This window comes from Motacilla alba, chromosome 3, assembly GCF_015832195.1.
Source record: "Motacilla alba alba isolate MOTALB_02 chromosome 3, Motacilla_alba_V1.0_pri, whole genome shotgun sequence".
NCBI lineage: Eukaryota > Metazoa > Chordata > Aves > Passeriformes > Motacillidae > Motacilla > Motacilla alba.
In genome coordinates this window covers 29,408,119-29,432,930 of record NC_052018.1, presented here as the reverse complement: position 1 = coordinate 29,432,930, position 24,812 = coordinate 29,408,119, and the positions used below count along the sequence as shown (strand labels likewise).

At 36.7% G+C, this 24,812-nt stretch overlaps 1 protein-coding gene across 1 annotated transcript in view; it reads right to left on the bottom strand.

Moving 5' to 3' along the window:
• Window positions 1-24,812, bottom strand: part of COL19A1 (collagen type XIX alpha 1 chain) — a 184,881-nt gene that overhangs the window by 23,221 nt on the left and 136,848 nt on the right. Inside the window, exons 23-42 of the mRNA XM_038130911.1 lie at window positions 24,454-24,507; window positions 21,035-21,088; window positions 19,699-19,788; window positions 19,030-19,074; window positions 18,830-18,907; window positions 17,912-17,947; window positions 17,757-17,810; window positions 17,615-17,668; window positions 15,316-15,357; window positions 14,206-14,259; window positions 13,325-13,378; window positions 10,162-10,215; window positions 9,187-9,240; window positions 7,003-7,047; window positions 6,353-6,403; window positions 6,224-6,268; window positions 5,350-5,376; window positions 4,797-4,850; window positions 2,146-2,190; window positions 20-64 (exon numbers count right to left, since the gene is read on the bottom strand). Of these exons, the coding sequence (XP_037986839.1) occupies window positions 20-64; window positions 2,146-2,190; window positions 4,797-4,850; window positions 5,350-5,376; window positions 6,224-6,268; window positions 6,353-6,403; window positions 7,003-7,047; window positions 9,187-9,240; window positions 10,162-10,215; window positions 13,325-13,378; window positions 14,206-14,259; window positions 15,316-15,357; window positions 17,615-17,668; window positions 17,757-17,810; window positions 17,912-17,947; window positions 18,830-18,907; window positions 19,030-19,074; window positions 19,699-19,788; window positions 21,035-21,088; window positions 24,454-24,507 (1,035 nt within the window). The remainder of the gene's footprint in view (window positions 1-19; window positions 65-2,145; window positions 2,191-4,796; window positions 4,851-5,349; window positions 5,377-6,223; window positions 6,269-6,352; window positions 6,404-7,002; window positions 7,048-9,186; window positions 9,241-10,161; window positions 10,216-13,324; window positions 13,379-14,205; window positions 14,260-15,315; window positions 15,358-17,614; window positions 17,669-17,756; window positions 17,811-17,911; window positions 17,948-18,829; window positions 18,908-19,029; window positions 19,075-19,698; window positions 19,789-21,034; window positions 21,089-24,453; window positions 24,508-24,812) is intronic.

Here is a 24,812-nt window from a genome sequence, read left to right as displayed (position 1 = left end):
AACTCAAATCTGTACTTACAGGTTCTCCTGGCAACCCTGGAGACCCAGGAGATCCCGGCTTTCCCTGCAAAAAGAGAATGTTACAGATTCATATTATTAGGAAGCCAAATAAAATTTTCCTCTTTTCCCAAAATAAGAGAATATATATATGTGCATGTGGCAGAAATATTCATGGTATTGCTCATTAATGCTTTAAGAAAGGAAAAAGAAATATTTTATCAGATTTTTGTCATATTTCATGAACGGGCTCTTGCATTAAATGTTACTAAGTCACTTGGTTTTGTTTACCCTTCTTGAATACTGAGATGCTTTTATGAATTTTTTTTAACAACACCACGATTCCCATCTTGAGAAGTCATAGTCAGATCAAAGCCTTTCAGTGAATATGTAAAATCAAGGTTTTTTTCCTTCAGCTAATTTCTAGTCCTGATTTTTTTTTTTTTATATGACTTTACTACTGACTTAAAGTCCTTTGCAAATTTTCTTCATGATCTTTTTTGGCCAGTTTTACTGTCATTTTATGTTCACCCTGGCAAAATTTACAATCCTCTCTTATGACATCATTTAAATGCTGATTCTAAATGTCTCTTTTAACAACTTGAACCTACATTTCCCGAAAGTACCCTTAGAGCAGATCCTCAGGTGACTTGTGCAAGCGAGAGACCAAACCCATCAGCACCAGGGACAACTCTGGGAACAGCAGCACCGAGGGTTTGTGTTGAAATAGGCCTTGGTGGCAATGCTTGCAGGATCTCAGTCCAAGCTTCCCTGACAATCTCAGCAACCTCAGCAAAACACCGAAGTGAAAATAAGAGGTTTGCATTCCCAGATGGGAAAAAGGGTCCACTATTCAATCTAGGGAATGATGACAGGTACAGAAGACAAATTCTTTTCCAGCAAGATATGTGGATATGTCTCAAACTCCTCCTAGACTACTGAAAAAAATTTGCCTCAAGTATCTACTATTTTTTTGATTAAAACTCCTTAGCATAATTGTGAAAAAATCCAGTTTGTTTCACAGGGAAATATTTTATTTCACTGGATTTTATTAGAACTAAATATAGTCAATATTATGCAACTTCATCAGTGAAGAAGGGACCCCATTAAATATTTCTTATCCATCTTGAATAGAGAACATCCAATAACTTGGGACATATCCAGTGGGAAATTCATAGGAAATGCACAACTGTGCAGTGTCATTATTAACAATGTAAGATCTGTTTCAGAACAACAAACTTTGAAATTCTTACATCTGCTATAAAACTCAGAGAAATACTTTTCCCCTTAAATGTGCAATTCTTTTAGGAAAACCCAGTGAAATTAGACTATTTAAGATGATGTTCTCTCTTGGAAGTCACAGTAAATAGACTAAATCAGTGGCTAATGGAAATGGGAGTGTGTAGGCACATACTTCATTTCATGAAACATATATTTATAATTTAAACAGCTCCTGAATGCATTGGTAGCTGCCAAAATTTAATAATAAATTTATTTGCATATAAATAACTCCATATTGCCTCCTGAAATATGGATAAACTTTTTTATTAAACTGTGAATGGAATCTAATATCTTCATTTCCTTTAGGAACACAAATGAATAACTATAATTTCAATTTATTATTAGTTACTTTTACTTTCACCTACAACAAAGTTCCTCTATGACTTTCAGAAAATCCTCTGAATATCATATGTAAACAGCTGACAAAGCATTCCCCTAGAGCAAATGTTTGATCAACTTGATATGCAGATCCTTGTGGGTTGCAATAACTAATGTTCATCATTTTTCTTTGTGATAGAAAGATGCTCAGAAATGTGTGCATGCCCAGGAACACAAAAAATGTCTTTATCTATATTAAACAGAGGCCATGCGAAGAATCTCACATTTCTTAACAAAGCATATGCAGCTTTGAATTCCAGCTTTATCATGTATTCACCTCACTCACTCTTGTCATTTTAATAATAATATGAATCCTTGCTGCTATTAAAACTCTAATTTCTTTAGAGAAAACCCATAATCTTCATACCTACATGTAAAGCATAAGCCAAGCACTGGTGTTCCACAGTGACTGAGATTACAGCTCAGCACCTTGCTTGACCTGTTTTTTCAGCTTCTAAACCCAGAGTTTTCTTTAAAGAATATACACACCGGTGTCCCTGACACTCCTGGTGCTCCAGCTGGTCCACGGTCACCCTAAAGAAAAGAGAAATCTGTGTTTAAACTACAACAATCAAACCACAAGTTTCTTGGTGGTTTCCCATTAAAAACCAAGGAAGTGAACTGAAAATGAGGACAAGAGCCAGGCTAAATGCTAATATTTATCTGTGCCACTGGCTCATTTTACAGACTTGAGCAAGTAACCAAAATCCTTTGTTTAGGTTCTCTCATATAATGTTTCCCTTTGTTTCTGCATGAGACCTCCCTTGAAAAGGGATGGAAAGTCCCTGACTTATCTGTAGTTCTCCAAATAGTTATAATTTGTGGTCATGGCAATGACCAAAATTTACACAGGGTAATTCACTTTCATATCAACATACCCATATTTAAGATGTACCTTTCAAAGAAGCTTTTGCTTTCCTGCTGCCCAGTTATCCATTTACTACAAGCCAACGTCCTCTGCTTGTGCCTTGGCCCTTTCAGGGCAAGGGTTCTCCTTAGCACACAGCCACCTTCATCTATGCTTTAAGCTAGGACAGACTTGTTTTTTTGGCTGGAACTGATGAATTACAGGGAAAAATTCATCTTTCTTGAAAGGACTGTAATCTAAAGCATAGAGACAGAGCTCAGCAAGTGGTAAAACTCTACCCAGAGGTATTTACCCACTGCTGACGTGTTGGACTGCAACACTATGCTCTCTCTGTTACTGTAACGTTAGTTACAAATGTGAAAAAATCAGGCTCCTCTTTTCTGAATTTATGTCAGAAAACCCCTGGCACTGTTGAAGCCATACTAACAGGACAGTATTATTTTGAGATGGGTTTATGTTACCTGGAGCAGATATACTAAGGCTCTAAACATAGCTACAGGCACGTTGTGTTCTGCATAAGAGCCCCAGGAAGTTTTGGGATTTCTGGTTTTTGTTCTTATAGGTAGTGGTAGTATGTCTCATCCTGATCATTTTGTTCAGGTGCTCAATGATATTGCTGTTGATTAGAAACACTGAAGTCCCTTACACACAGTGTAGCAGATGACAAGTTACATGCCTGACCTGGTGCTGGGAGGAAGCAGCTTACAGGACACAGCTCAGCCTGTCCTGTTCTGGAGGCTGGCAGCAGTCACCCAGTGAGGAACACAACATGCACCTCTGGGACAGTGGTGGGGAGCACTGAGTGCCTGCAGCAGGCAGGGCACGCTGTCTGGAGCCCTGCACTCTTCCTAGTGGTTATTCCAGACCCAGAACTTGTGGTATTTTCCCTATAGGCTGGCTATGATAGTGAAACTAGAAATGCCTAATGCTTCCCTTGCAAGATTTTTTTTTCTTTTCAGGATTATTCTAGTCCTTTCAGCAGTCAGGCTTGCAGCACAGCTGCACCAGCCACTGTCAGCTCACCTGAGGGAGGGGACATTTTATCCAGAGGACATGAGCAGGTCATGAAATGATCATGAAATTACAGCCAATGCTGTCTGTAAAAGATGGCATTCTGCTACACAGAGAAGCATCATGGCTCTAAATTAAAACCCAGCATGCACTATCTTGTTGGGATTGTCAGGCTCTGAGATTCTGTTCACTCAGTTGCACCTCAAATATGAAATTCTGACCAAATTTAATTAAGGAAACCGTATTTCTACTTTGGGAGAGGGCCAAACACTCACTCAGCTGGTTTATATGATCTGATCCATTGCTTATTCCCTTTATTTAATTCTTGTCCTCACTTTCTGTCAGTTAGATCTGTAATGTCTCCCTGTGTTTGTTCATTTTGAAATCAGACTAGTCTTTAATTGCTTTTAAGTTGCAGAATTCCAGAGCAAGAACCATCTCATGTAATTTAAGCATCTAGTATAGATACTTACCTTAGATCTTGTCACTGACTGAACAAGTAGGAGGAATGCACAGTGATAGTGAGAGGGAAACTTTTAATTTACATCTCTTTGTGATGAAAAATAAGTTTCAGTAAAGTACTTTTGTATGAAGTAATTTAATAGCATAATTCAAAAAAGCTGAAAAACATTTCATTTGCAAAAAAATTTACTCTTTTTTCTTCCTAAATTGGAAGATATGGGGAAAATCAAACTGGTTTTGCTGACAGAAAACATATTTGCAGATTATTTTTATTTCTCCACTAAATGTTTTGTACTTTGCTATATTTAAAAATGAATACTTTTTTATCTTGAATTTTTTTAGCTTTTTATAAAAAGCTTTTCTTTAAATTTGTAATCAGCCCCCACAATTAGAAAGCAAAAGGCTGAATACAAGACAGATGGACTGTAAACATAAGATTATGTTCAAAAGGGAACAAGAACCACATAATAAGTGTGGTTCTTGTTGTAGGAAAATATTAACTAATATTAACTAATACTAACTAATATTAACTATCAAGTACAGTAGTATTCTACCAAGAATATTACAAGGCCTCCTACAGACAATTTTCCTTTTGCAGAAAATGAAATTTTATGTTTGGGGAGTATGTTATTTACACCCACGCTAAAGCAAAAACCAGAAAATATAAATAAGTATGCAAAGATTTTTCTCATGGAAACATTAACTTACACATGAAAAATAAACTGAACAAGGCTTCAGAAAATATTTAGCTGCAGATAGGGGCCACTAAGAAATCATGCCTTCTTTTTAAGAGACCTACCTTTTCCCCTGGGAGTCCTTCCAGTCCTGGTAATCCCATTGGTCCTGGGTCTCCCTGTTTTTAAATTTTTTATAATTAAAAGATTGCATACATTAGAATGTCTTTACTTAACATGGGAAATGTTGAAGAGCAAGCAACAGCAGATTATTTAACTTGAGATTACTATAACAGCTAACCAGTTGTCAGGTAAACAGATTTTGTTATGCCTCGTTTTACTGATTTACAAATTAAGCTTTTCCCAGAGGCTCTGTGTGAGTATTTGGCTCAATGATTTAATTTTGATGAAAGATGTAATACAGAATTGCAGAACTAGGTGCTGGCACAGAAAGATGTATTCAGCTTCCAGGCATTATGGTGAAACAAAAAAAGAAGCTTTGTGAATTTTTTTGTAAACAAATTATTAAACTGTTTTAGAAAACTGTCTTACAACTCCATGTTTTGCTGTCACTGCTGAGAGGTTTTGGTTTGGGTTTCTTATTGTCCTTCAGAAGTACCATGTGTCAAACTACTTGGGGAATTCTCTATTAAAAACAAAAAATACATACATACATACCACTGTTCCAGGATCCCCTTTTGGACCCTGCAAAAAAACCCCAAAAAAACAAGTTACATTTAAAGAAGAACAGTTACATGATAAGATGGGTTTTTTTTAATGACTGCATTATGAGGATGCTTTGCTAATGCAGTGCATTTAGAATCATTATTCATTCTAGTCCCAGCTGATTAATTTAGTATAAAATCTTAGTAATATTTTGGGTTTTGTTTTGCTGTTCCAGAACACAGAGAAGGACAGCTCTGTTGCTCAGTGCCAGCCCATAACTGTGGTTACCAGAGACAATAATCTCAAAACAAAACTTGCATATGGTGCTAAAAAGAAGGAGAATGCAAATAAATGCACAGCATCTTTAGTTCCATGGAACCAAAGCAACACTGTCCAGCTGTGAGGTACTGCACGCAGTGTGAAAGACACCAGCCCTGCAGTACTTCCACAATCTAATTCTTAGTTTTACACATTCTCCTGCACTGCAGCTACATGGAGTGAATCAGTGAGAGAACTCAGATCAGAATTCCTGAGCTTCTCATTTCTGGCACCAAATTTTGTTCACTACAAAACTATGCCTCCACGAACTATAAGTACAAAGTTACACATTTTTAGTATAAGAATACTTTCACTAAAGACTCCAATACCAAATTATGTACCACTTCTGCAGCCTTTACTTGCTAGGATGAAATGATTTACTCCAAATAAACCACTCTCCAAAATGGGTTAAAATGCTTGGCAAACATAAAATCACAGTATACATGCTATATACCAATCATATCCTTATTATCAAAATCTTTCACAAATAAAATCCAATTCCATGCTACTAACCCTCTCTGTTTCTATGTCATTAGCTACTAGAAATGAGATTTCTGGTAGCACGTACCGGAGGTCCTGGTGGACCCGGATAACTCGCGACGCTCACTCCTCCCTGTAACAGCAAGTTTAAAAGTTGAGTTGGGCTAAAATTGGGTGGGGATTGAAAAAGAAAGCGATTAACATTAAAGAGAAATACCTGCAGTTTATATAAGCTGCTCATTCCATTTCTTTCATTGTAAGGCATACCCTTTAAAGCATAAAAACCAAGTAAGTGTCACTTATGAATTATAAAGGCAGAACTATTGCCCTGTTCAAGTCCTGTAGCTCAGCAAAGCTGTGGTATCCTTTTTGTTCTCAATCTGCCAAAGATTCCACGTTCCAGAAGAACATAAAAGCGTGGGGCTTTTTTTTTTTTTTAATTATAAACCAAGAAACCTGCAAATCAGTGTGCATCATATTTTGATTTTTATTATTATAATTCTACAGAATAAATTTTGTGTTAGGTACTATTCCACTAGTCCAGTGAGCTCCACAGACTTTCCCTAGGTTGCCTGGGTTCCCTGATGTCAGGCATCCCTGCTGTCAATTTTACTCCAATAATATTGGATACCAAGGTTAACTAATTTGAGCAGGTTTCTTAGATGATTTTAGTGATCTGAACTTACTCAGTGATGAATTGCAAGGAAAAAAAATGGAGTACAGAAACCTTTCGAAAAAAGACACTGTTACCTTCCTGCAATATTAATTTTTATTAGACCAACACTCAGTTCTTTATATTACATTACATTTTACCCACGAGCATATTGTTCCTAATATAAATTCAAGATATAAAACAAAATGTCTCACCGGAGGCCCAGGTGGTCCAGGTTTCCCAGGAGAACCTTCACTACCCTAGTACAGCAAGAGATTGATGTAACTCATTTACTGTAACTGGCCACATCTATTCCACACTCAAGCTATGATGACCACAATGACAATAAACAAGAGATACAGTCAATAACAGCAGGTAATATCAAGAATAAATTCTCCTGCAATGTTCCTGCTTTAGCTTTATGGAAGGCATGATCCATTACTTTTTACTAGTTTTTATTTTGTTAGTTACTTGCTGCTTTATGTGTACTAACTTCCTTATGGCAAAACAACAGTGGTAACCTGGGTTGGAAAATATTTCATATGTACCAGGAAATATTTCATATGTACCAATATTTCATATGTACCTTTCCTCTCCCTCCCTCCAGGAGGGAGAGGAAAGGAAAAAAAAAAGAGTTGTTAATATGAATTTCCAAGTAACTGGCAGAAAAAAGTTAACATTAATTTTATGCTTTGTAGATTATTTTGCAAAAGGCAGTCCTCAGTTGATCATTCATGTGTAAATAAAGAGCTACCGTTTCAGAAATTCAGTTTACTTAGAAACATATTGAATATAAATTAAGATTTTTTTAAAGAATCTTCCTCATTAAATATATAATGAATATTTTTTTGTTTCATCCGTTGTTACCTGTATCTCTGGCCTGTTCTGCTATTGTGTACTGAATTGCCTGTGTTATATAGAACATAGCTGCTGAAATTTTGCATAGCAGAATCATGGGGTCTGTGGATAGTAAAGAGCTGCCAAGGTTTCAACATAAAATTTCCCTAACAATCTTTTCAAAATCTCATCACTACAATTCAGAGAAATACACTGTATAATTTGGAACAAGTCTGTCAGAATTTTTCACTGGCTTTGTTGGATCTTATTTAATGTATGTCAGTGATACACCCAAGTCACAAATTTAAAATTACTAAGGTGGCAAAAATCAAGCTACATGCTCAATGCCAATAATTAGCTCAGCAGAAAAAAATATAATTCTTACTAGACATTTATACTTGGATAATTTTCAAATGGCCCTGTTAATTGTTAGAAATTGTCAGCCTCCCAAGAGTGGTTTGAAGAACTTCATGGGGAATTAAAATCCAATTATTTTAGAAAGCACATTATGTGATCAATTCTCAAGTGTTTCCCAGATGAAGGACTGAAGAGAAATTTACTGGGGCTTTATTTCAGTTTACTTCATTACTCTTCAGCCATCTGACTTTTTCAACTTTTAGAATGATGAGACAAAACCTGTCGAGCAGGGGCTCCTCATTCCCACCTGTGTGTGAATTGTGAAGAAGGAACTATCAAAGACTTGTGTTTTGCATTCAGTTAGATAAAAAGGAAATAAGTGAGGTAAATTTTTGTTACCATGATCTGCAAGGAGACAACTCTTATTCAAATTTTATACTGAAATAATTTCAGAGCTTTACAAAATAGTTTTCTTTCTTACTCATACCAAAGTTTTGTAGGGAATTAGAATCCTACACGTGGATGTGGCAGTGCTATGCCTGAAAAATTCCAGAGTACTACTGAAAGAAAAACTGTATTCATGCACAAAATGTAGAATTTGTCCCAGAAAGTATTTTGCAGCAAAGTTTGTCTCTGCTATATTGCTCTGATCTGAAGTACCCAAGAAATGAATTTGACCTCTTAATATCAAGTTCCTGATAAAAGAACATATAAAATTTTGAAAAAACCAGTTCTTTATATATATCTGTGTGTATATACACACACACACACACACACACACACACATATAATATATATATGAGAGTGCAAATTAAGTATAAAGGCAGCTTACGTATTTTTTCAGAATAACTAACACCCAATAACTTTCAGTGCTTGTACAACTATTTTGGGTATAATATTGGTAAAAGAATGAGAAGCACAGCAAGAAGTCACTAGTCATATTCTATGTCAGAAACATGTTTTCACTTTCCTAAACCTTATACATTGTGTTATGCCTAAAGCAAATTCTCTGCAACTTAAATATACCACAAGGACTGCACTTCAAAATATAAGCCCATATGCAAAGCACTGCTTAGGGAGAGTACTTGTAGTGAAACATAAATAAAATTTGATATATGTACCACATTCTTCTTACACTCTTTTTCTTGTTTATAAGACACTCAAAACCTTCACAGACCTGTACCAAGATTAAAAAGAAGGAATACCTTTTCTCCTTTTGCTCCAGCTGGACCAGGATGTCCAGGTCTTCCTGGGACTCCCTGCACAACACGGAATTATTTGTATAAATTAGGAAAAAATGAAACACAATATTTTTGCAGTGTCACTAAGATTTTAAAACATGCTTTTTGGAGGTAGTTTAAACCTAATTATACTTCTCCTTCAGGTTTAACTCTTTGATACAACAGCTGTGTCCTCCTGATAGGTTCTTTGAAGGGTAAAACTCCTGTTCACCATTGCATTTTCACCTTGGCAAATTAAATGTGGTGACCCTAAATGGCACATCTTGATCCAGCCGAGAATCATCTTTTACTGCTAAATGCCAATTTATGTATTCCACATTAAACTTCTTAAATGTGCTACAATTTTTGAAAGAAGAATTAGTATTGTCATGAAACTGAGGAACAAATAATGATCATACTAACTAATGTATTCCCATATGTAGAAAAGAATATTTGAGAACATTTCAAAGAGGACCTCTCCCAGTAAACCAAACAATTTTAATGATATATTTCAGTGCCTCTAAATATTGTCAGCTTTTTCTCATTCTTTGGTTTTGAACTGTGGAACCAAGTAATTACTTTGTTTTTGCACTAGGTTTTTTTTTTTTTTTCCAGAATGACTAGCTGGAATTATTTTTAGATTTTATTACTAACATGACTCTAACTTGCGTAAAAATACACATTTTACTGCAAGTTTGCACATCATAAATCATGTAACCTCACAGACTCTCTAGTAATGTCAAAACCTCAATTCTATTTACGTTCCATAAACTTTGAGTCCAGACAATTACGATATTTTCAGTAACATCAACAGCAGTATAGATTACTTTACTAGAGCCAGAATGGGTAAGATTTTATTACTACTCTCCTAAAAGAGAAAAGAAAGGACTAGCTAGATCTAGGCAGTTATAGCAAGCCCTACGGAAATAAGTTAGATCACAGGTGATACCACACACTTACAGATGGGCCACTGGGTCCTGATACACCTGGCAGTCCAGGAGCACCTTGAAGACCCTGGAGATTAAAAGAGCACATGTCTAGTTCCTCTCCATTTATACTTCAAAAATACTTATATTCAGCATGTCCAGCAGTACTATACCTGCATTACAGTGCATTTTCTTCTAAAATGTAGTCATTATTTTTAATAATAGCTAAAAAATAACCACCCCACCAGGTGGGGAAGAGAACCAGGTTACCGTTGACCCAGGCTACAGGCAACCTCTTCCGTGAGTGATGAACACCCCTTGTCCTTCAGCCTTTCACATTTCCAGCCTACATTTTGTAAATAGTTTTGTCCTTTGTTGTGCAGATAAGAACAATAAGAACCGATGTCAAGCTTTTCCTTAGAGATTAATTTTCTATTTTCTTTTATTAAAAGGCTTTTTTTTTTTTTTTGCTGGTGAGAAGACATTTAAGCAGGCTTCTCAATATTACCTGATGCTATCTAAATGAAAGGTACTTTCTGTCTTATTTTTGGTTTGGCTTTTTGGTAATTGAACATGACATTTTACATAGTATTTAATGATCTACTTTTCTGCTTGTATTCTATTTGATTGTCTGAAAATCAATGGACTGTAGTATCCACTTACTAAACATAACAGCTGTGCACCTCACTACAGTGGATAGAGGTGGGATTTGAGACAAGCCTGTGTGTCACTGAGCATCTTTCCTCTGCCACACCAGGCTCAGGTGCAATTTTAGACACGTGAAAGTGATGTACTAATGAGAGCTAACACTCTTGGTTCTCCCTATAATCCACAAAGAGAAACGGATTCTTCCAAGCAGTGATTAATTTCATCTGTCCATCCTCTGACAAGAAAAATCCCCTCAGAAAAGGTGTACTTCTCATTTGAAATACAGTGTTTAAGAAGAAATGGCTAAGGAGACAGCCTAGAAAGCCACAGTGGTCAGGAACCCTGAAATTGGTGCTCTGAGGGGGAGACTGAGGGAAAAAAATTGGAGAGAAATAAATCAGCAAAAATGTAGAAAGGGAGAGACATTGATTTTTCTTTCTTGCTCCTACACACAGAGGACATTGATCCACCTCTGCAGCTTTTCAGAGTGGCAAGGTAACTGCTAATGTGCTCTCTGTTCCTTTTGAACTCCTTTACTGTGATGGTACATTTCCATGAAAAATTAATATGAAACCAAAGGAACATCTTCTGTAATTCTTACTACTGATATTAAAAAAAAAAAAAACTCCCTGAAAAAAAGAAGTGCTTTGAAAATGAAGATAACAAGTTCAACAAAGATTAAAGGGCAATTGGAAAGCATATGGAAGTTAATGAGCATATTTCAAAGGGCTTCAGGTAGGCTTCTCTCTCTTTCTTCCCATTTCTTCCAATTCCAAAAAAATGATCAAAATAAAAATATTGAAATTTGTAAAAGAAGTTACTTTTAAAATATTTTCATACATGTTTCTGAAAAAAGATTCACTTCCACCCTCACCATGTCATAATCAAAAGCTGCTGCAAAATATTGAAAGTATCAGAGCTAAGGCAGCTCACCAGCTCTCAAAAGGTGAAGAAACATATGAATAATGAACTTATTAACACAGCACTAATAAAAAATATACAATGAATTTTCTCTAGACTCCTTTAAAAAATCTGCCAGTCATAAACTTGCTGTTACCTTATTAACTTCTAAATTCCTTGCAATATCTTATTTATATCTCATCTGTTTAATTGTATTTGAATTCCCAAAATTGTTTTGCCAATGCCTCATTCCTACTAGGGCTGACTGCTAGAGGTATCCTATATGGCACACAAAATATGTGTTACTCTCCCATTTATTTTTTAAGTAAAATTCTGAATGAAATTTGCTTTTGGCTGCCCCATCCCCAGAGCATATTTTAGGGAATATGCTCTGAAATCGATCTCAGAAGGCACATAAGGTGTGAGGTCTGTATATCTTCTGAAACCAAATACATATGTAATATATATGTAAAATATATATGTAATGAGCTCTATATATCATATAAAACCAAAGAAGAAAGTAAGCATGATACTTTAGGCTGACAACATGCTACATTCTGGGGCAAAACAGTAGCAGGAGCTGCATCTTTTTTTTCCACATACAACTGTGTACTTTTGTAAGCCAAGGATACTGATAAACACATTTTTTGGGAAACTATTCTCTGATTCTACTACTCTTTAAAAATTCTTAAGATATCATGGCCTTAGTGCTGAAGAAACATGAAATGTTTATAAAGAATTACAAACCCCTCAATCAATACACTCTCAATTCCTTTTGTATTTTCCAGGTGCTGTGTCTTGTAACCAGCACTTCTAAATTAAAAGAGAGTAGTATGTGTTTAATCCCAGTTAAGTACTTTGGAGTTTCAAAATGCTCACCATGTACTTTTTAATGGGCTACTTATTTTAACTCCTCACTTGGCTAAGGTCACTAGAAATTCATTTATTTATCCAGATTAATTTCCTTAATTTTCTTCTGTTGCGGTGATTTTTTTTTTTTTTTTTTGCACTGATTTTGCTCTTGAAACGTGAACTGCAAATAATTCAAATGAAAATGAAAGCTATAGCAGCTATTTTGGATTTGGCACTGCAAGTCATTTGGCTTTTTTCACTTTTCCATAAAGACATGAAAATAACTCTAGGAATGTAATATAAGATGCAAAGTACTGTAAATACTTTAAATTCAGCCTATTCAAATATTTTTCAGTTTCCACTTAATAGAAATTGCTGCTATTACTGTTCCCATCAGATTATTTACTTAATGGAAAGTTATCAAAAGTGAATTCTAAAGGGGAACTAACAAAATGAAAGCAAATATGTTATAGACATGAAGTATTTTCTGAAAAAATATGGCATTAGCCTATTTATTGCTGTATCCTATATCCTTAAAGATTAGCATGTAAATATGTGTTGGGCTTTAAAATATACAAATGAGCAAAAATTCACTGATGAAAATCAAATCAATATTATTTAACTGAATAATATTCAATCATATTGAAAAATCAGAGTCGAGGGCTATTTATAGCACTACATTCCTATCTCAGCAGTTTTAAAGAACGAAATAACATCCTGTGCATTTCATTTTCAGTCTAGCTCTTTACTCATGTTCAGATAAGAATGCTGCCACTGTAGAAATGAAGTAATTTTACCTCATCGCCCTTTTCCCCCACAAGCCCAGGAAATCCACGTTCACCTTTGCTTCCCTATGAAAACATAACATTGAAACAAATATTTTCTATTAGAGAACAATGAATTTCATGTTTTGTAGGGCATTTTATATACATGCAATAAATGCTAGCATGATGCCCTTACAGCCATAGTGCCTAAAACACAAACCAAAGGCTCAGAACTATCTCAAAGCTTTCAAATACACCTCCCAGCAAGGTGAAAGGAAATGAGTGGTTTGTTCCTAGGAGGCAAAACACTCAGAACACCTTAGGATGAAGACATTAACACCAAAGAGCTTGAATGCTTGCTGAAATGGAGAAAGTTCACTTCCATGGAATTACTCCCAATGATAGGAGATATCTACATGTCAAACCATGTGGCTTTTTATCTGATTCCAGAGAAGCAGGGTTTTGATTGATGTCAGTGACACTTCAAGTCCCAGGGAAGTGGCTGTGTTGCTCCCATGGGAACAGGCTGCAAGGGGACAGGGTGGTCCAGCTGTGTTGCACACTTGAGGGTGACATGGGAAGTTTGCCTCTTCACTGCAGGATTCTCGTGCGACTGACTCACTAAAATGAGTCTATAGATAGCAAAGCACTGCTGGGCAGTCAGATTTGAGCCGGCTTTAATGGAGGCATGACACAGAAAACCTATCTGGGCCTGGGACTCAACTCAGGCTATTTTGCTCATTCAACCTAGACATATCAAGAGGCCTGAAATGTAAAAATAATTTGAACTTTTAGACTGCCCAATGCCGCAGGGATATGGATGACAAAAAAGTCAAGTCTCACAAAGGTAAGAATCTGTCCTTTTGCTTTTAATAAGAGCCAAAGCAATGAAAAGTACACTCTTCAAAACTTACTTTTGGTCCTTCTCTGCCAGGAATGCCTGGAGGACCTCTTGTGCCAGGATCACCCTGTGGAGCAGACAGAAGACGAAGTGACAAATAAATATTTTTATGACATAGATCTGATCCATGCAGACTGATCTATGCACACTGCTTCCTTCCTGCCTTTCTGACCAGGCCTCCATTTTTCACCCAAAGCTTCCCTTCAGTCCTTGCTCTCTTCTAAACCATATACTTGTTCAGAGAGACTTCCATGTTCTCCTCCCCATCTCTCACACTCTCTACTCAAATCATGCTAACACTAAACACTTTGGATAGACCCAGCACACCTGTGTTTAGGTTTGAGCTTCTTGCTTTCAAGGATTACTTAGAGATGAAGGCTACTTGTTACTCTCTCCAGCTTCATATCTGTAGTTACTTAAAAGTAAATGAGCCCTGCATTGCTGAGAGAAGCATTTACCACTTAAATTGCAGTCATATAGAAGTGCTAACTGCAAAACACTGAGAAATGAAGAATGAAGCTTAAAGAAGCAGCAAGAGAGAGAGCTCTGACAAGAAGAGCATGTGCAGCAGAAAGCACTATTACAAACAAAAGGAAAGTCCTAAAATAAATCAGATTTGGAAATGAGAAAGTCAATAAACCCTAGGTACATGTATTAATAAAGGCCAGTAGAAATGATGTGTTATTTTCACATTGAAATACTCCTGAGCACAGTTTTCATTTCTGAATATTGCAGAACACTCCAAATTTCATTATTTTTCAAAATAATATCTTAGAAACTCTAGACTATTTTCCCCATTTGGTATGTTACTGAAATTAGTGCTACAAAGTGAAGAGAAGAACAGGGTATATTAGTAGCAATTCATACTGTGGGCTAGGTATGCTGAATAGGCCCTTGCTGGCTACTACCTCCCTCGCTGTTCAAACACTATTTTGCAAAATTTCTATAAAATATATTTCTTGAGTATTTTTAAAAAGAAACCAAAAATTTTTAAAAAATCACAATGCTATTTTAGGCTAGCCCCGTAAGTCAGAAGTGAACCTACAGAAGCTCTCAAGTGCATGTGTTTGTTTAAAAAGCATGTTTATAGCAAAAAAAGACACCTAATCTCTGAAAAATTTACCTTCAGTATAGCACCCATGTCTCCCACAAGTGGAAGTGCAACCTGAAATTTAAAAAGGCATCTGCAGTTAATGTTTCACAAAGCATTACTAATTCTGATGTGTTTTCATTGCCTCTAAACTTTGTATAATTACATATAGAGCTGATTATACGTTGGTTCAATCTACTTTTTAATGAAAAGTCAAAAGAAAAAACAGGTTTTCAGATCTAGTTAAATATCACAGTCGATCCAACCTATTGATTGCAATTCTTAACTATAAATGCAATGAAATGTCTCAAACCATGACAACAGCATAACTCCTGAACATACTAATATTGGTTTTGTAACACATCAGCAGCAGCTCAGTGTTACTGGAATGTCTTGTATTCTCACCTGATTATCTTCAATTGTTTCCCTCCTCCTTTCTCCTAGGCTTTGACTCTACTGTCATCTGTAGTACAGATTCTGGAGATGCCAAAGCTAACTTCAATAAATTAGCTCAGATACTGGAAGTAATCCAGCTACAGCAACAAAAGCAACATATGTAATATTTTTTCCTACGTTTAAGCATTAATAATTAGTGTGTAACTCCTTGGTGCCACTGCTAAATTGCTACCAATACTAAAGCTGAGCCATTTAAAGATCAGTCAGTGGATCTATACTGTACTGAAAAAGATCCCAGATTTCCAAGACCTGCCATTGAATTTATATTTAAAGACTCTCTGTTAAATACTCATTGCCCTAGTTGTCATCAGCTTCATTCACAGACTCTCCAGTCACGAATTCTCATTTTGTCTGGCAATTCCTAGATCCAAAATCATATCAGTCCTGGGCATACTATAAAATTGGACCCATTCAAAATAAGCTAACTTTTTTGTTTAGCCTGTTTCAATTCTTTCCATATTGAAGAAGAAAAATAAAATATCTTTAATGGTAATTTCTTTACCATATTCCCAAGACTGCCTGTTAAAAGCAATGAGTGTCAAAGATCAGCTCAAGAGATGTCCTGCTGAATATAATTAACCAGAAATATAATCAGTATACCATTTATAGGGTGGCATAACCACCTTTGAAAGCATGCCAAGTTGTTTTTTAGGGTGAGACAACACCATCTAGCACAACTTGAGGACATAGTTATGTAAGGTGTGAGTCCATCCTCTGCAGGAGTAAACTGTACATAGACAGGATCAGCTGCTCTTAAAAACCTGTGACAAGACTTGGAAACAAAAACCTGCATGGTCTGCCTTTTCAGCCTTCTCCTTATGACATTTTTCAGCTAGGCAGGCTATTACCATATCACCTGTTGGTCTTCCTACCGGACTAGAAGTGTAATTTCCCCAGTCTCTCCCCTCTTCTAATGTTCTTATTTTAGCTGCTCTATCGATGACTGGAACAGAACCCCAAGTGTGGAAGGGTCCTGACCCCAGCTGCAAAGGGCACACATGTGTAAGACTGAGCCAACTGCATTTGTGCCATGCAGCTCCCCTGCTCTGGGTGTAGGGCAAGTCCAACCTGACTGCAAAAACACTCTCCAGAGCCATAAATCTGTGTGCTGATCTCTGAATAAGTGTATGATTTATGCTGAGATTTTGAAAGTGTTAAAATGGTCTTAATTCTCCAGATTCACTCCTGCTTGCTACAGCTTCCTGGAAAAAATGTTCTTTCCAAAGAGAAGAGTATTTCAAGAGAGCAAAAGGCAATAATTATCCTGTTTGTGAGTTTTACCATTTAGACCTGTCTGTTTAATAGCAGCATCAAATATTTTACTTACTTTTAGTTTACAATGCACTGTGCCTTCCAGACTTATTCTACTTATGGATTTTGGTTTTCATTATTAGGCACTTTATCCTCATCTGTCTTGAGTTAAATCTTGTTGACTTTAGACAGCCTCTGAATTTTGATTACATCTTCAAAAAGCAAGCAATCTTTCCCACTCCAATTTCAGAGTTTTATTTACTTACCCAAATCAAATTAAATCACTGACAAGAACCGAGCATGGGAGAGACTTCTCTTTCCAAGTTTGACAATAATCTGCTAAGTGACACTCAGATCCATGATTTTTGATAAGCATTAACTACACGGTAATTAATTCTAAGCATTTTTTCTTGCTTAAAGAAATATCATGAAGACAGTCTTGGTTCTATTGAGGCCAAGTGCATGCACATGGCTGTTTTCCTGTTTTTCCAAGTAAGTATTTCTACTTTATCTTCATATCACTGGTTCTTCTAGACTTGCTCATATCTAGTTCTTCTATCTCACCTCATATAAATTTAAAATATTTGCACCAAAGCAGATGCAATAGCTTTCCCTGTATACGTACAGGATCACCTGGAGGGCCTGGTAGTCCTGGCTTTCCATCTCTTCCTGGAGTGCCCTAGAAACAAATGGAAAACTTGATGGCCTTAAATCACTGATGAGGAACACATTACTTTTTCTTGTATATATATAAAACTGTCACTTACATTAATACCAGGGGTACCTGGAGCTCCTGGTAATCCTGGAGGTCCCCTAGGGCCCTAAGAGCATGAAAGGTTACTTAGGATATAAGAGTACTTTTCCTGCAAAATTCTTAACTAAATTAATGTTTTGTGTATTAAAGAGAAAACTCATACCCTACCTGCACACCTGCTGATCCAGTTGGACCTATAGGACCCTGTAAGAAAACTCCAAATAATCAGTAGTCACACTTTCTGGGATAAGGGAGACAAACTTCATTAAAAATGCTGAATGTAGGATATTTCTGCATTTTTTACTTTGAGAAAGGCTTACTTTAAGGTTTGGCTTTAAATCCATAATTTTGCCAAAGTTAGAGACCTTAGGACTTTGTGAATGCCCATTTTTTAGGGCAAGCATTTCCAAAAATTAATGATCTGTGGTGAAACTTGGTATTTAGCAAGAAGATTCACTAAAAAAGCTAATGAGCACTTGAATAGGAACAGATAATTTAAATGGGACGTTTTTAAAATTCAGATTTGAAAATACTGTAACTGAAAAAATTATCTTCAAGTAATATTATTTTAGATTAAGACATTCAGGGTGAATGCCTAGTCACCTTTCACAAATATTTTCCCTTTATACCAGAGCACTGTCCATAAACTGAATTGTATCAGGTGATACACGTTGGTTGACTGAAGAGAGCTTGCCTCAGGCACTGGAGTAAAACTCCTGCAATAACATCTACCACCTACCAGGTACACCATCAACATCAGCAAATTTTTTTATCGCAGACTCTGAAGGCACTGCAGGTGGCTTTATTTAAAGGCATTAAAAAGAAAGAAACCTGGGAAACAAGCAGAATAACTGAAACAGTTATTGCTGTACAAATTATTTGCTATAAATGCACTAATGCTTTAGATGTTTGTGTCAACTTGCTTCATGTTTGTACTTAAACTGCCCAGCAACCCATGAAGCAAACTGGGAGTTGGGAGTCGGGCCAGAAGGGAATTCATGGCTTTTTACTGTGCTTTGTTTGCCTACTGCAGTTGCTCAGTGATGAACAGTGAGAGGCCCAAATTCTGGGTGTTGGTTTACTTACTGGTGACCCCTGAATGCCTATTCCAGGGGGCCCCATCTCCCCAGGTGCTCCCTGTACACCAGGTAGTCCTCTTTCTCCCTGTGAAAGGTACAAGGCTTTTCATCACAACAGCTCTGAAAATGTAAACTGACATATTATCTTTTAAAGTAAAGTAAAATTTTAAAACATTTTTAGAAACAGAAATCATGTATTTGGCATACCTTTGGCCCTCTTGGACCTGGGTTTCCAGGAACACCAGTGGGACCCTAAAAGAAACCCAAAACAAAACAAAACGCGAAAAAACCAAGACAAAAAAAAAACAAATTATGTTTTGAAATCCAAGAGAATAGATGAATTTAATGGCCAAAATTAGCCAGCCCTTAGAAATAAACTATGACAACTTTACATATCTTCCTTGTTAGTGCCAGTGTCACTAGGATCATATGTGATACTTACACTATTTCTAGACTACACTAATAAACTAATAGACCTACACTATTTCTATACTTTAGTGCACTTATAATACCACTGTAAAATAGATTTTGATTTTGAAATTACAATAAAAAAATACTTGCTTTGTGGCTTCAAACTGGAAGTGACTAAGTTATATTAGGTATTAGGAAGAAATCCTTTACTGTGAGGAGGGAGGCACTGGAACAAGTTGCCTCATCCCTGGAAGTGTTCAAGGCCAGGTTGGATGAGGCTTTGAACAACGTGCTCTAGTGGGCGATGTCCCCGTGCCCATGGAAGAGGGTTAGAACTAGATCAACTTTAAAGTATTTTCCAACGTAAATCACTCCGTGATTTCTTTCATTGCACAGTGTTAATTCTTTCCCAGTTGCTCCTGAAGAAAATAAAGTCAGGAAAGACTTTTCAGATTATGGACTTACTGGTGTTCCAGGCAGACTTGGTCCAGGAGGCCCCATATCGCCTTTTGGACCTGGATGTCCAGGTGGTCCCATAATTCCACCAGGGTCACCCTACAAAATAAATTTGAACTACTAATTGAAATGTGAGGATTTTCCCCTATGAAAAAGCTCTAAATATTATCAAGTTTATCATAGAAAGTGCCAGTAATTTGAGAAGATACAGAGAAGAAAAATAACCCTCATATTTTCCGTCAAAAAGTTACAGAATTGGAGACATGGATCATATAACCATTAATGATAACTAGTGTTCTCTTGGTTTTCCATGCTTGCAATTCATCTGATCTACATTTCTTGTTCCCCAGGCTCCTAATATGCAGGTTGTCATTAAACCCTGCCAATTAATTCATAGCAACAGCTGAAACAACAGCTGTCTCTCCCCAGCTATCAACCACTAGTGCTAAACCCGGGGTCTTCAGTGTATTCCTCTTTACCCTCTGCTCTTATTTCAATACAAGCAGTATCTCTTGTTCCACATCACTAAACTCTGCTGCTCTGCTGCTTATGCAGTAAAATTGTGCCTTTTATTATGCTGGCCTCTTGTCTCTTGCAGGCTCCTGCAACATCCTCTGTGATTCTTTCTGAACCCACCACTTCCCATTTTGCAAGATGAGTACATTTTTGTCCTTGCTCCAGTTATTTTCTTTCCCTTTCTTTCTGCTAAATTCTTTAGATTGGAATTTATTGGTTTCCCTTGTACCCCGCAATGTATAAATACCACAACACATCCCATAGCTCAGAGCACACCTGTATATCCTCTTTTTTCACCTTCTTTACATTCAGTATATACACATGTAATTTTTAGCTCTTGCTGATGCAGCTGAATTCTAGCTAAGGGATTTCTACACAGCAAAATACAATGTCCTAAGGAGATCCAGCCTTGGCTCATGTCTGAGCCAGTGTAGCTGCCCTAGAGCTCTGCCAAGATGAATATGTCGGACTGTGAAGTGGGATTTTGCACATTAGTCTGGGTAGGACACTACCCTGAAAAGGTTGTTCTGTAGTCAGGACCTGAAGTGACATTTCTGCACAGCACAGATTTAATGTAAGGGCACAGTCCAATCTCTTTGAAATAATACTTGAATTATTCATCTAAAGAGCAACTAGGTAGCCAAGCTGGCCTGAACCATCTCCAAATGTAGAGATGTTTCCTCTCCAAGACACAGGGTGCTGTACATTTTAAAATCACTTCACATGGTAGCCACACAGATGCACTGCAGAAGAATGGAAGGTTTCTCTTGAAGTGAAAATTTGAAATGCTTGAACATATCAAGCTTAATGAAAAACACTTAAAACATACCTTGTCTCCTTTAATTCCTGGGTTTCCTGGTACCCCAGGATCTCCTGGTAAGCCCTGGAATCAATAAAAATGTAACTGTATGTTTTTATAGCTATTCCCTTAATGGTGATATAAAAATACAGATGAAAATCAGTTTACACTGGAATATTTACTGTGCATTAGTATTGACCCCAAATGTTAAAGACTATAAGTTAATGAATGCCTCCATAATTAAATCATTTTTCTTTAAGTTAAAATGTAATAATCAAGATTATTTTCTGGACCCTATTGGGGGAGAACTGCAGAGACCAAAAGGTTTATTTCTTCTATTTCAAAGTAATTCCAAGTCTTGAAAATCAACTGTTTTTTCAAGGAAAGAAGTAGCACATAAAAACTTGAATTTTAACTAAGTGTCTCATCTCTTTTGCCCATGGAGGGCTGCATGATTTCCTGTACTAGTTAATTATTCAAACTGGTATCTTAAAAGCCTCAATTAATTCCTACTTTTTCACATTAGTTAATCCAACAAATCCCTTTAAATGTTTTAGATATGTAATGGACAGTCAAACGTTTTCAGTAAATAAAGTATGTTCCAGCCTTTCTTTTGTCAAAATCTTCTCATCTTTCACATTTTGTTTTTTACTTCAGTATTTTCCCAAGTCCTTTTCATGAAGGATTTTTATAAATGCAGATAAATGAAGACAAATGAAAAAGATTAAAATCTAAATAGAAACTATTAAATAACAAGTAAGGCTTAATTGGGTTCTCTCACAATACCGCAGCAAATACAGAAAACTTTTTCCACGACCCTTCAATGTTATTCAACCAAATATTTAGTCAAGCATTTTGTTAAGAATACCAGTAATTTTCACAGTAAAGGATAAGATTGCCCAAACTGAACAGTAAAATCTAAGTATGAAACTTAAGCTGGACTGAAAAATGAACTCTCTAAGAAAAAGACAAAGAAACACATATTGTTTTAATTTTTCTTTCTCAGTGTAAAACACAGTTTTGTGCACACTGACATATGACAGATGACAATATTTTCATGCCAGTAGTGAATGTTCAGCAGCTGTGTTTGCTTTCTCTGCTGCATTCTGGACTTAATACAGACAAACAGCTACTCGTTTCACCCAGGCATCCAAACTAAAAGCATAAGAAAGAAAATAACCTAATGAAGAATATACCAACACAAAGTCATTATGGAAATGGAAATTTATGCTTACTGATCATGGCCTACCCTATCCACTTTTGATATTGGCATAAAATACATACAGCCCCTCTTCTCTCTCTTCTTTTCTAAGGATTTCCCAAATTTTTTTTTTTTTTTGGTAGGGCCAAGCTCAAGTGGTTTCTTAGGAAAAGAAGTAATCCTTATCTGCTCAATGACTCTTTGACAATGTAAGTTAATGTAAAACAATTTTTCAAACTTTCATCATTTTCATCATACTGCACAAAATGAATTATTGTATTTTTTAATCTAGAATGCTTCATCTTTAGAAGATAAAAAAACAAGGAGCTTATAGCTAAGGACAATGTCTCTATAATACATTTAAATGTATGTTTTTACATACTAGAATTGTGTGCACAGATAGGATCTTCAGGATCATCTATATTTAGGACTTACATATATTATAACTGGTATTTAGCTGTTCATAATGTTCCCTCAATCAAAGATCCATTGGAACACCACTTTCAGAAGTAGCAACTATGAACTCAAGTGGGATGATGGCAATACAAGCAAGAGACAAATGAGTATTTCGTTATCTTTCACAGTAGGATTGGTGATTTATACATAAGAAGAAGAACAGCAGATAAGGCTTACAAACTTTTGAATAGATGATAAGTAAATCAGACACAACTGAAAAAACATATGCCTCAACTGAGTAGTAAAATGAGATATAATAAGATTGTCAATAAGTAACACAGTGTAAAATGACTATATGCAAATTTAAATACTCGTGTTTTTTTCCCTCGTCAAGAGCTGAAGATGGTGTATTCTACTGGTCACCTTGCTTATATCCCTAAGACTTCTAATAGGTCATCAATAAAAAGTCTGCCAGTTCTGTACCACTCAGAAGGGTATTTTAATCTTAATAAAGTATATGGCTTAAAAGTCTGTTCAAAATAAGAATCTTCTTCCATAATGTAGTCTCAGGGCATGTGTGGAAAGTCTTAAGACAAAATACAGCAACACCAGCTTCTAGATGCTTCTACTGGCAGAAAAAAGATAAAAACCAAAACCACACACACAGAGTAATGATTGAAATCCCAGTCCTTTTTAAGTGAGTGGCTGAACTACTAGGGTAAAGATAAGCTTTTTACTGTCTGCTTTTCTTGATCCACTTCTCAGATCTAACCCTCTTACCTCGAAAATGCTATTTAAAACCATTTTATGGTTTATGGAAGAAGGGACGTAAAAAAACCAAGAAGAGGGGGTAGGTGCCACTTGCTAGGTTATGTGACACCACTAGTGTTGTGGACTGAAACACAGAGAATTAGGCAGAAAATAGTTGTCTACACACTTAAAAAGGCATTTTGCCCTCTTAATAATTTGGAAGGGAGACAGGAGCCACTGCCCCAGGAGAGGCTTCTGCTATATGTAGGTGTCAAATCAAATGCCCAGGGCACTTTCAAGTTTAGTATAATGGTGATTAATAGTTTAAGATATTTCCTATAGAATCCAGGCTGGATTGACATTTTACCCTTGCTCTTCCCAGAGGCACAAGGGTTACAAGTGTGCTGGATCTTGGGGTAGGTGCCCACCAGTTTGAGAAATCCCAACCAGCCAGGAGACCCATGAGGCTGCTGCCCAGTGGCATAATTGTTACAGGGACACTAAAACCCCCGTGAAGGAGACCCCCATCACCTTGCCCAATCAGGTGGCAGACCTGAATGTGGAGCATCCAAAAGCACAATGACTACAGGAACATTCCAACTCTGCTGAGAAGTACCACTGCTTGACACTCCCGGTGCTCCAGTGTCGCACCCACAAGCACACTACATCTCTGGGAGCCTTGCCCAGTAACATCTGTGCCTCGTACAGCTGGACAACCCAAACCAAGAGAACTTCCTGCTTAACCATCCCAGCCAAGCAATGATCTCCCAGCTGGAATGGGAAGCCAGGAGCCAACAAACATAATGCTAACAGAGGAACAAGGGAGAGATAATCAAGAAGGGTAAAAGCTCTCATTTCAGTGACCCTAATATCCAGATCCACTCCAGGCTGTCAAACAGTGTCAGAAGCACGATACAGATGGTTTACTGAAACTCAAGATAATGGCCTGTTAAGGGAGGCATCCCATCCTACTGTGCTCCAACACCTGACAGCTATGGGACCACCCGCAAAAGGAGCAGCTATGGTAACTTCTGTGGCACTGCTTCACTGGCTAACTGCTCACGCACCGCAGCTACAGCTGGAGAAATGGCACAATACATACAACTTCTCCTGGCAGTCCCCTGGGTCCAACAGGTCCTGGAGGGCCTTGCAGTCCCTGTGAAATGATATAACATACACCTGAGGTAAAAGTCAATCAATGACTGTAATATGGTGTAAAGCATTCTTATGTATAGATATATTAAAACATCAGGCACTAAGAATTGTCTTCCATATGGAGTAAGAAGTACAGTTTGCTCATTCTCCCTTACTCTAACATTTAGTTCAGTAAGTCTTGTGGACTGATATGTACAAAATCCAAAGTATGTATACAAAGCAAATACAAAGTAAGTACAAAGGGAAAGACATAAGAAAAGAACAATCAAGATTTCAAGAATCATTTTTACGACAACAATTTTGAGG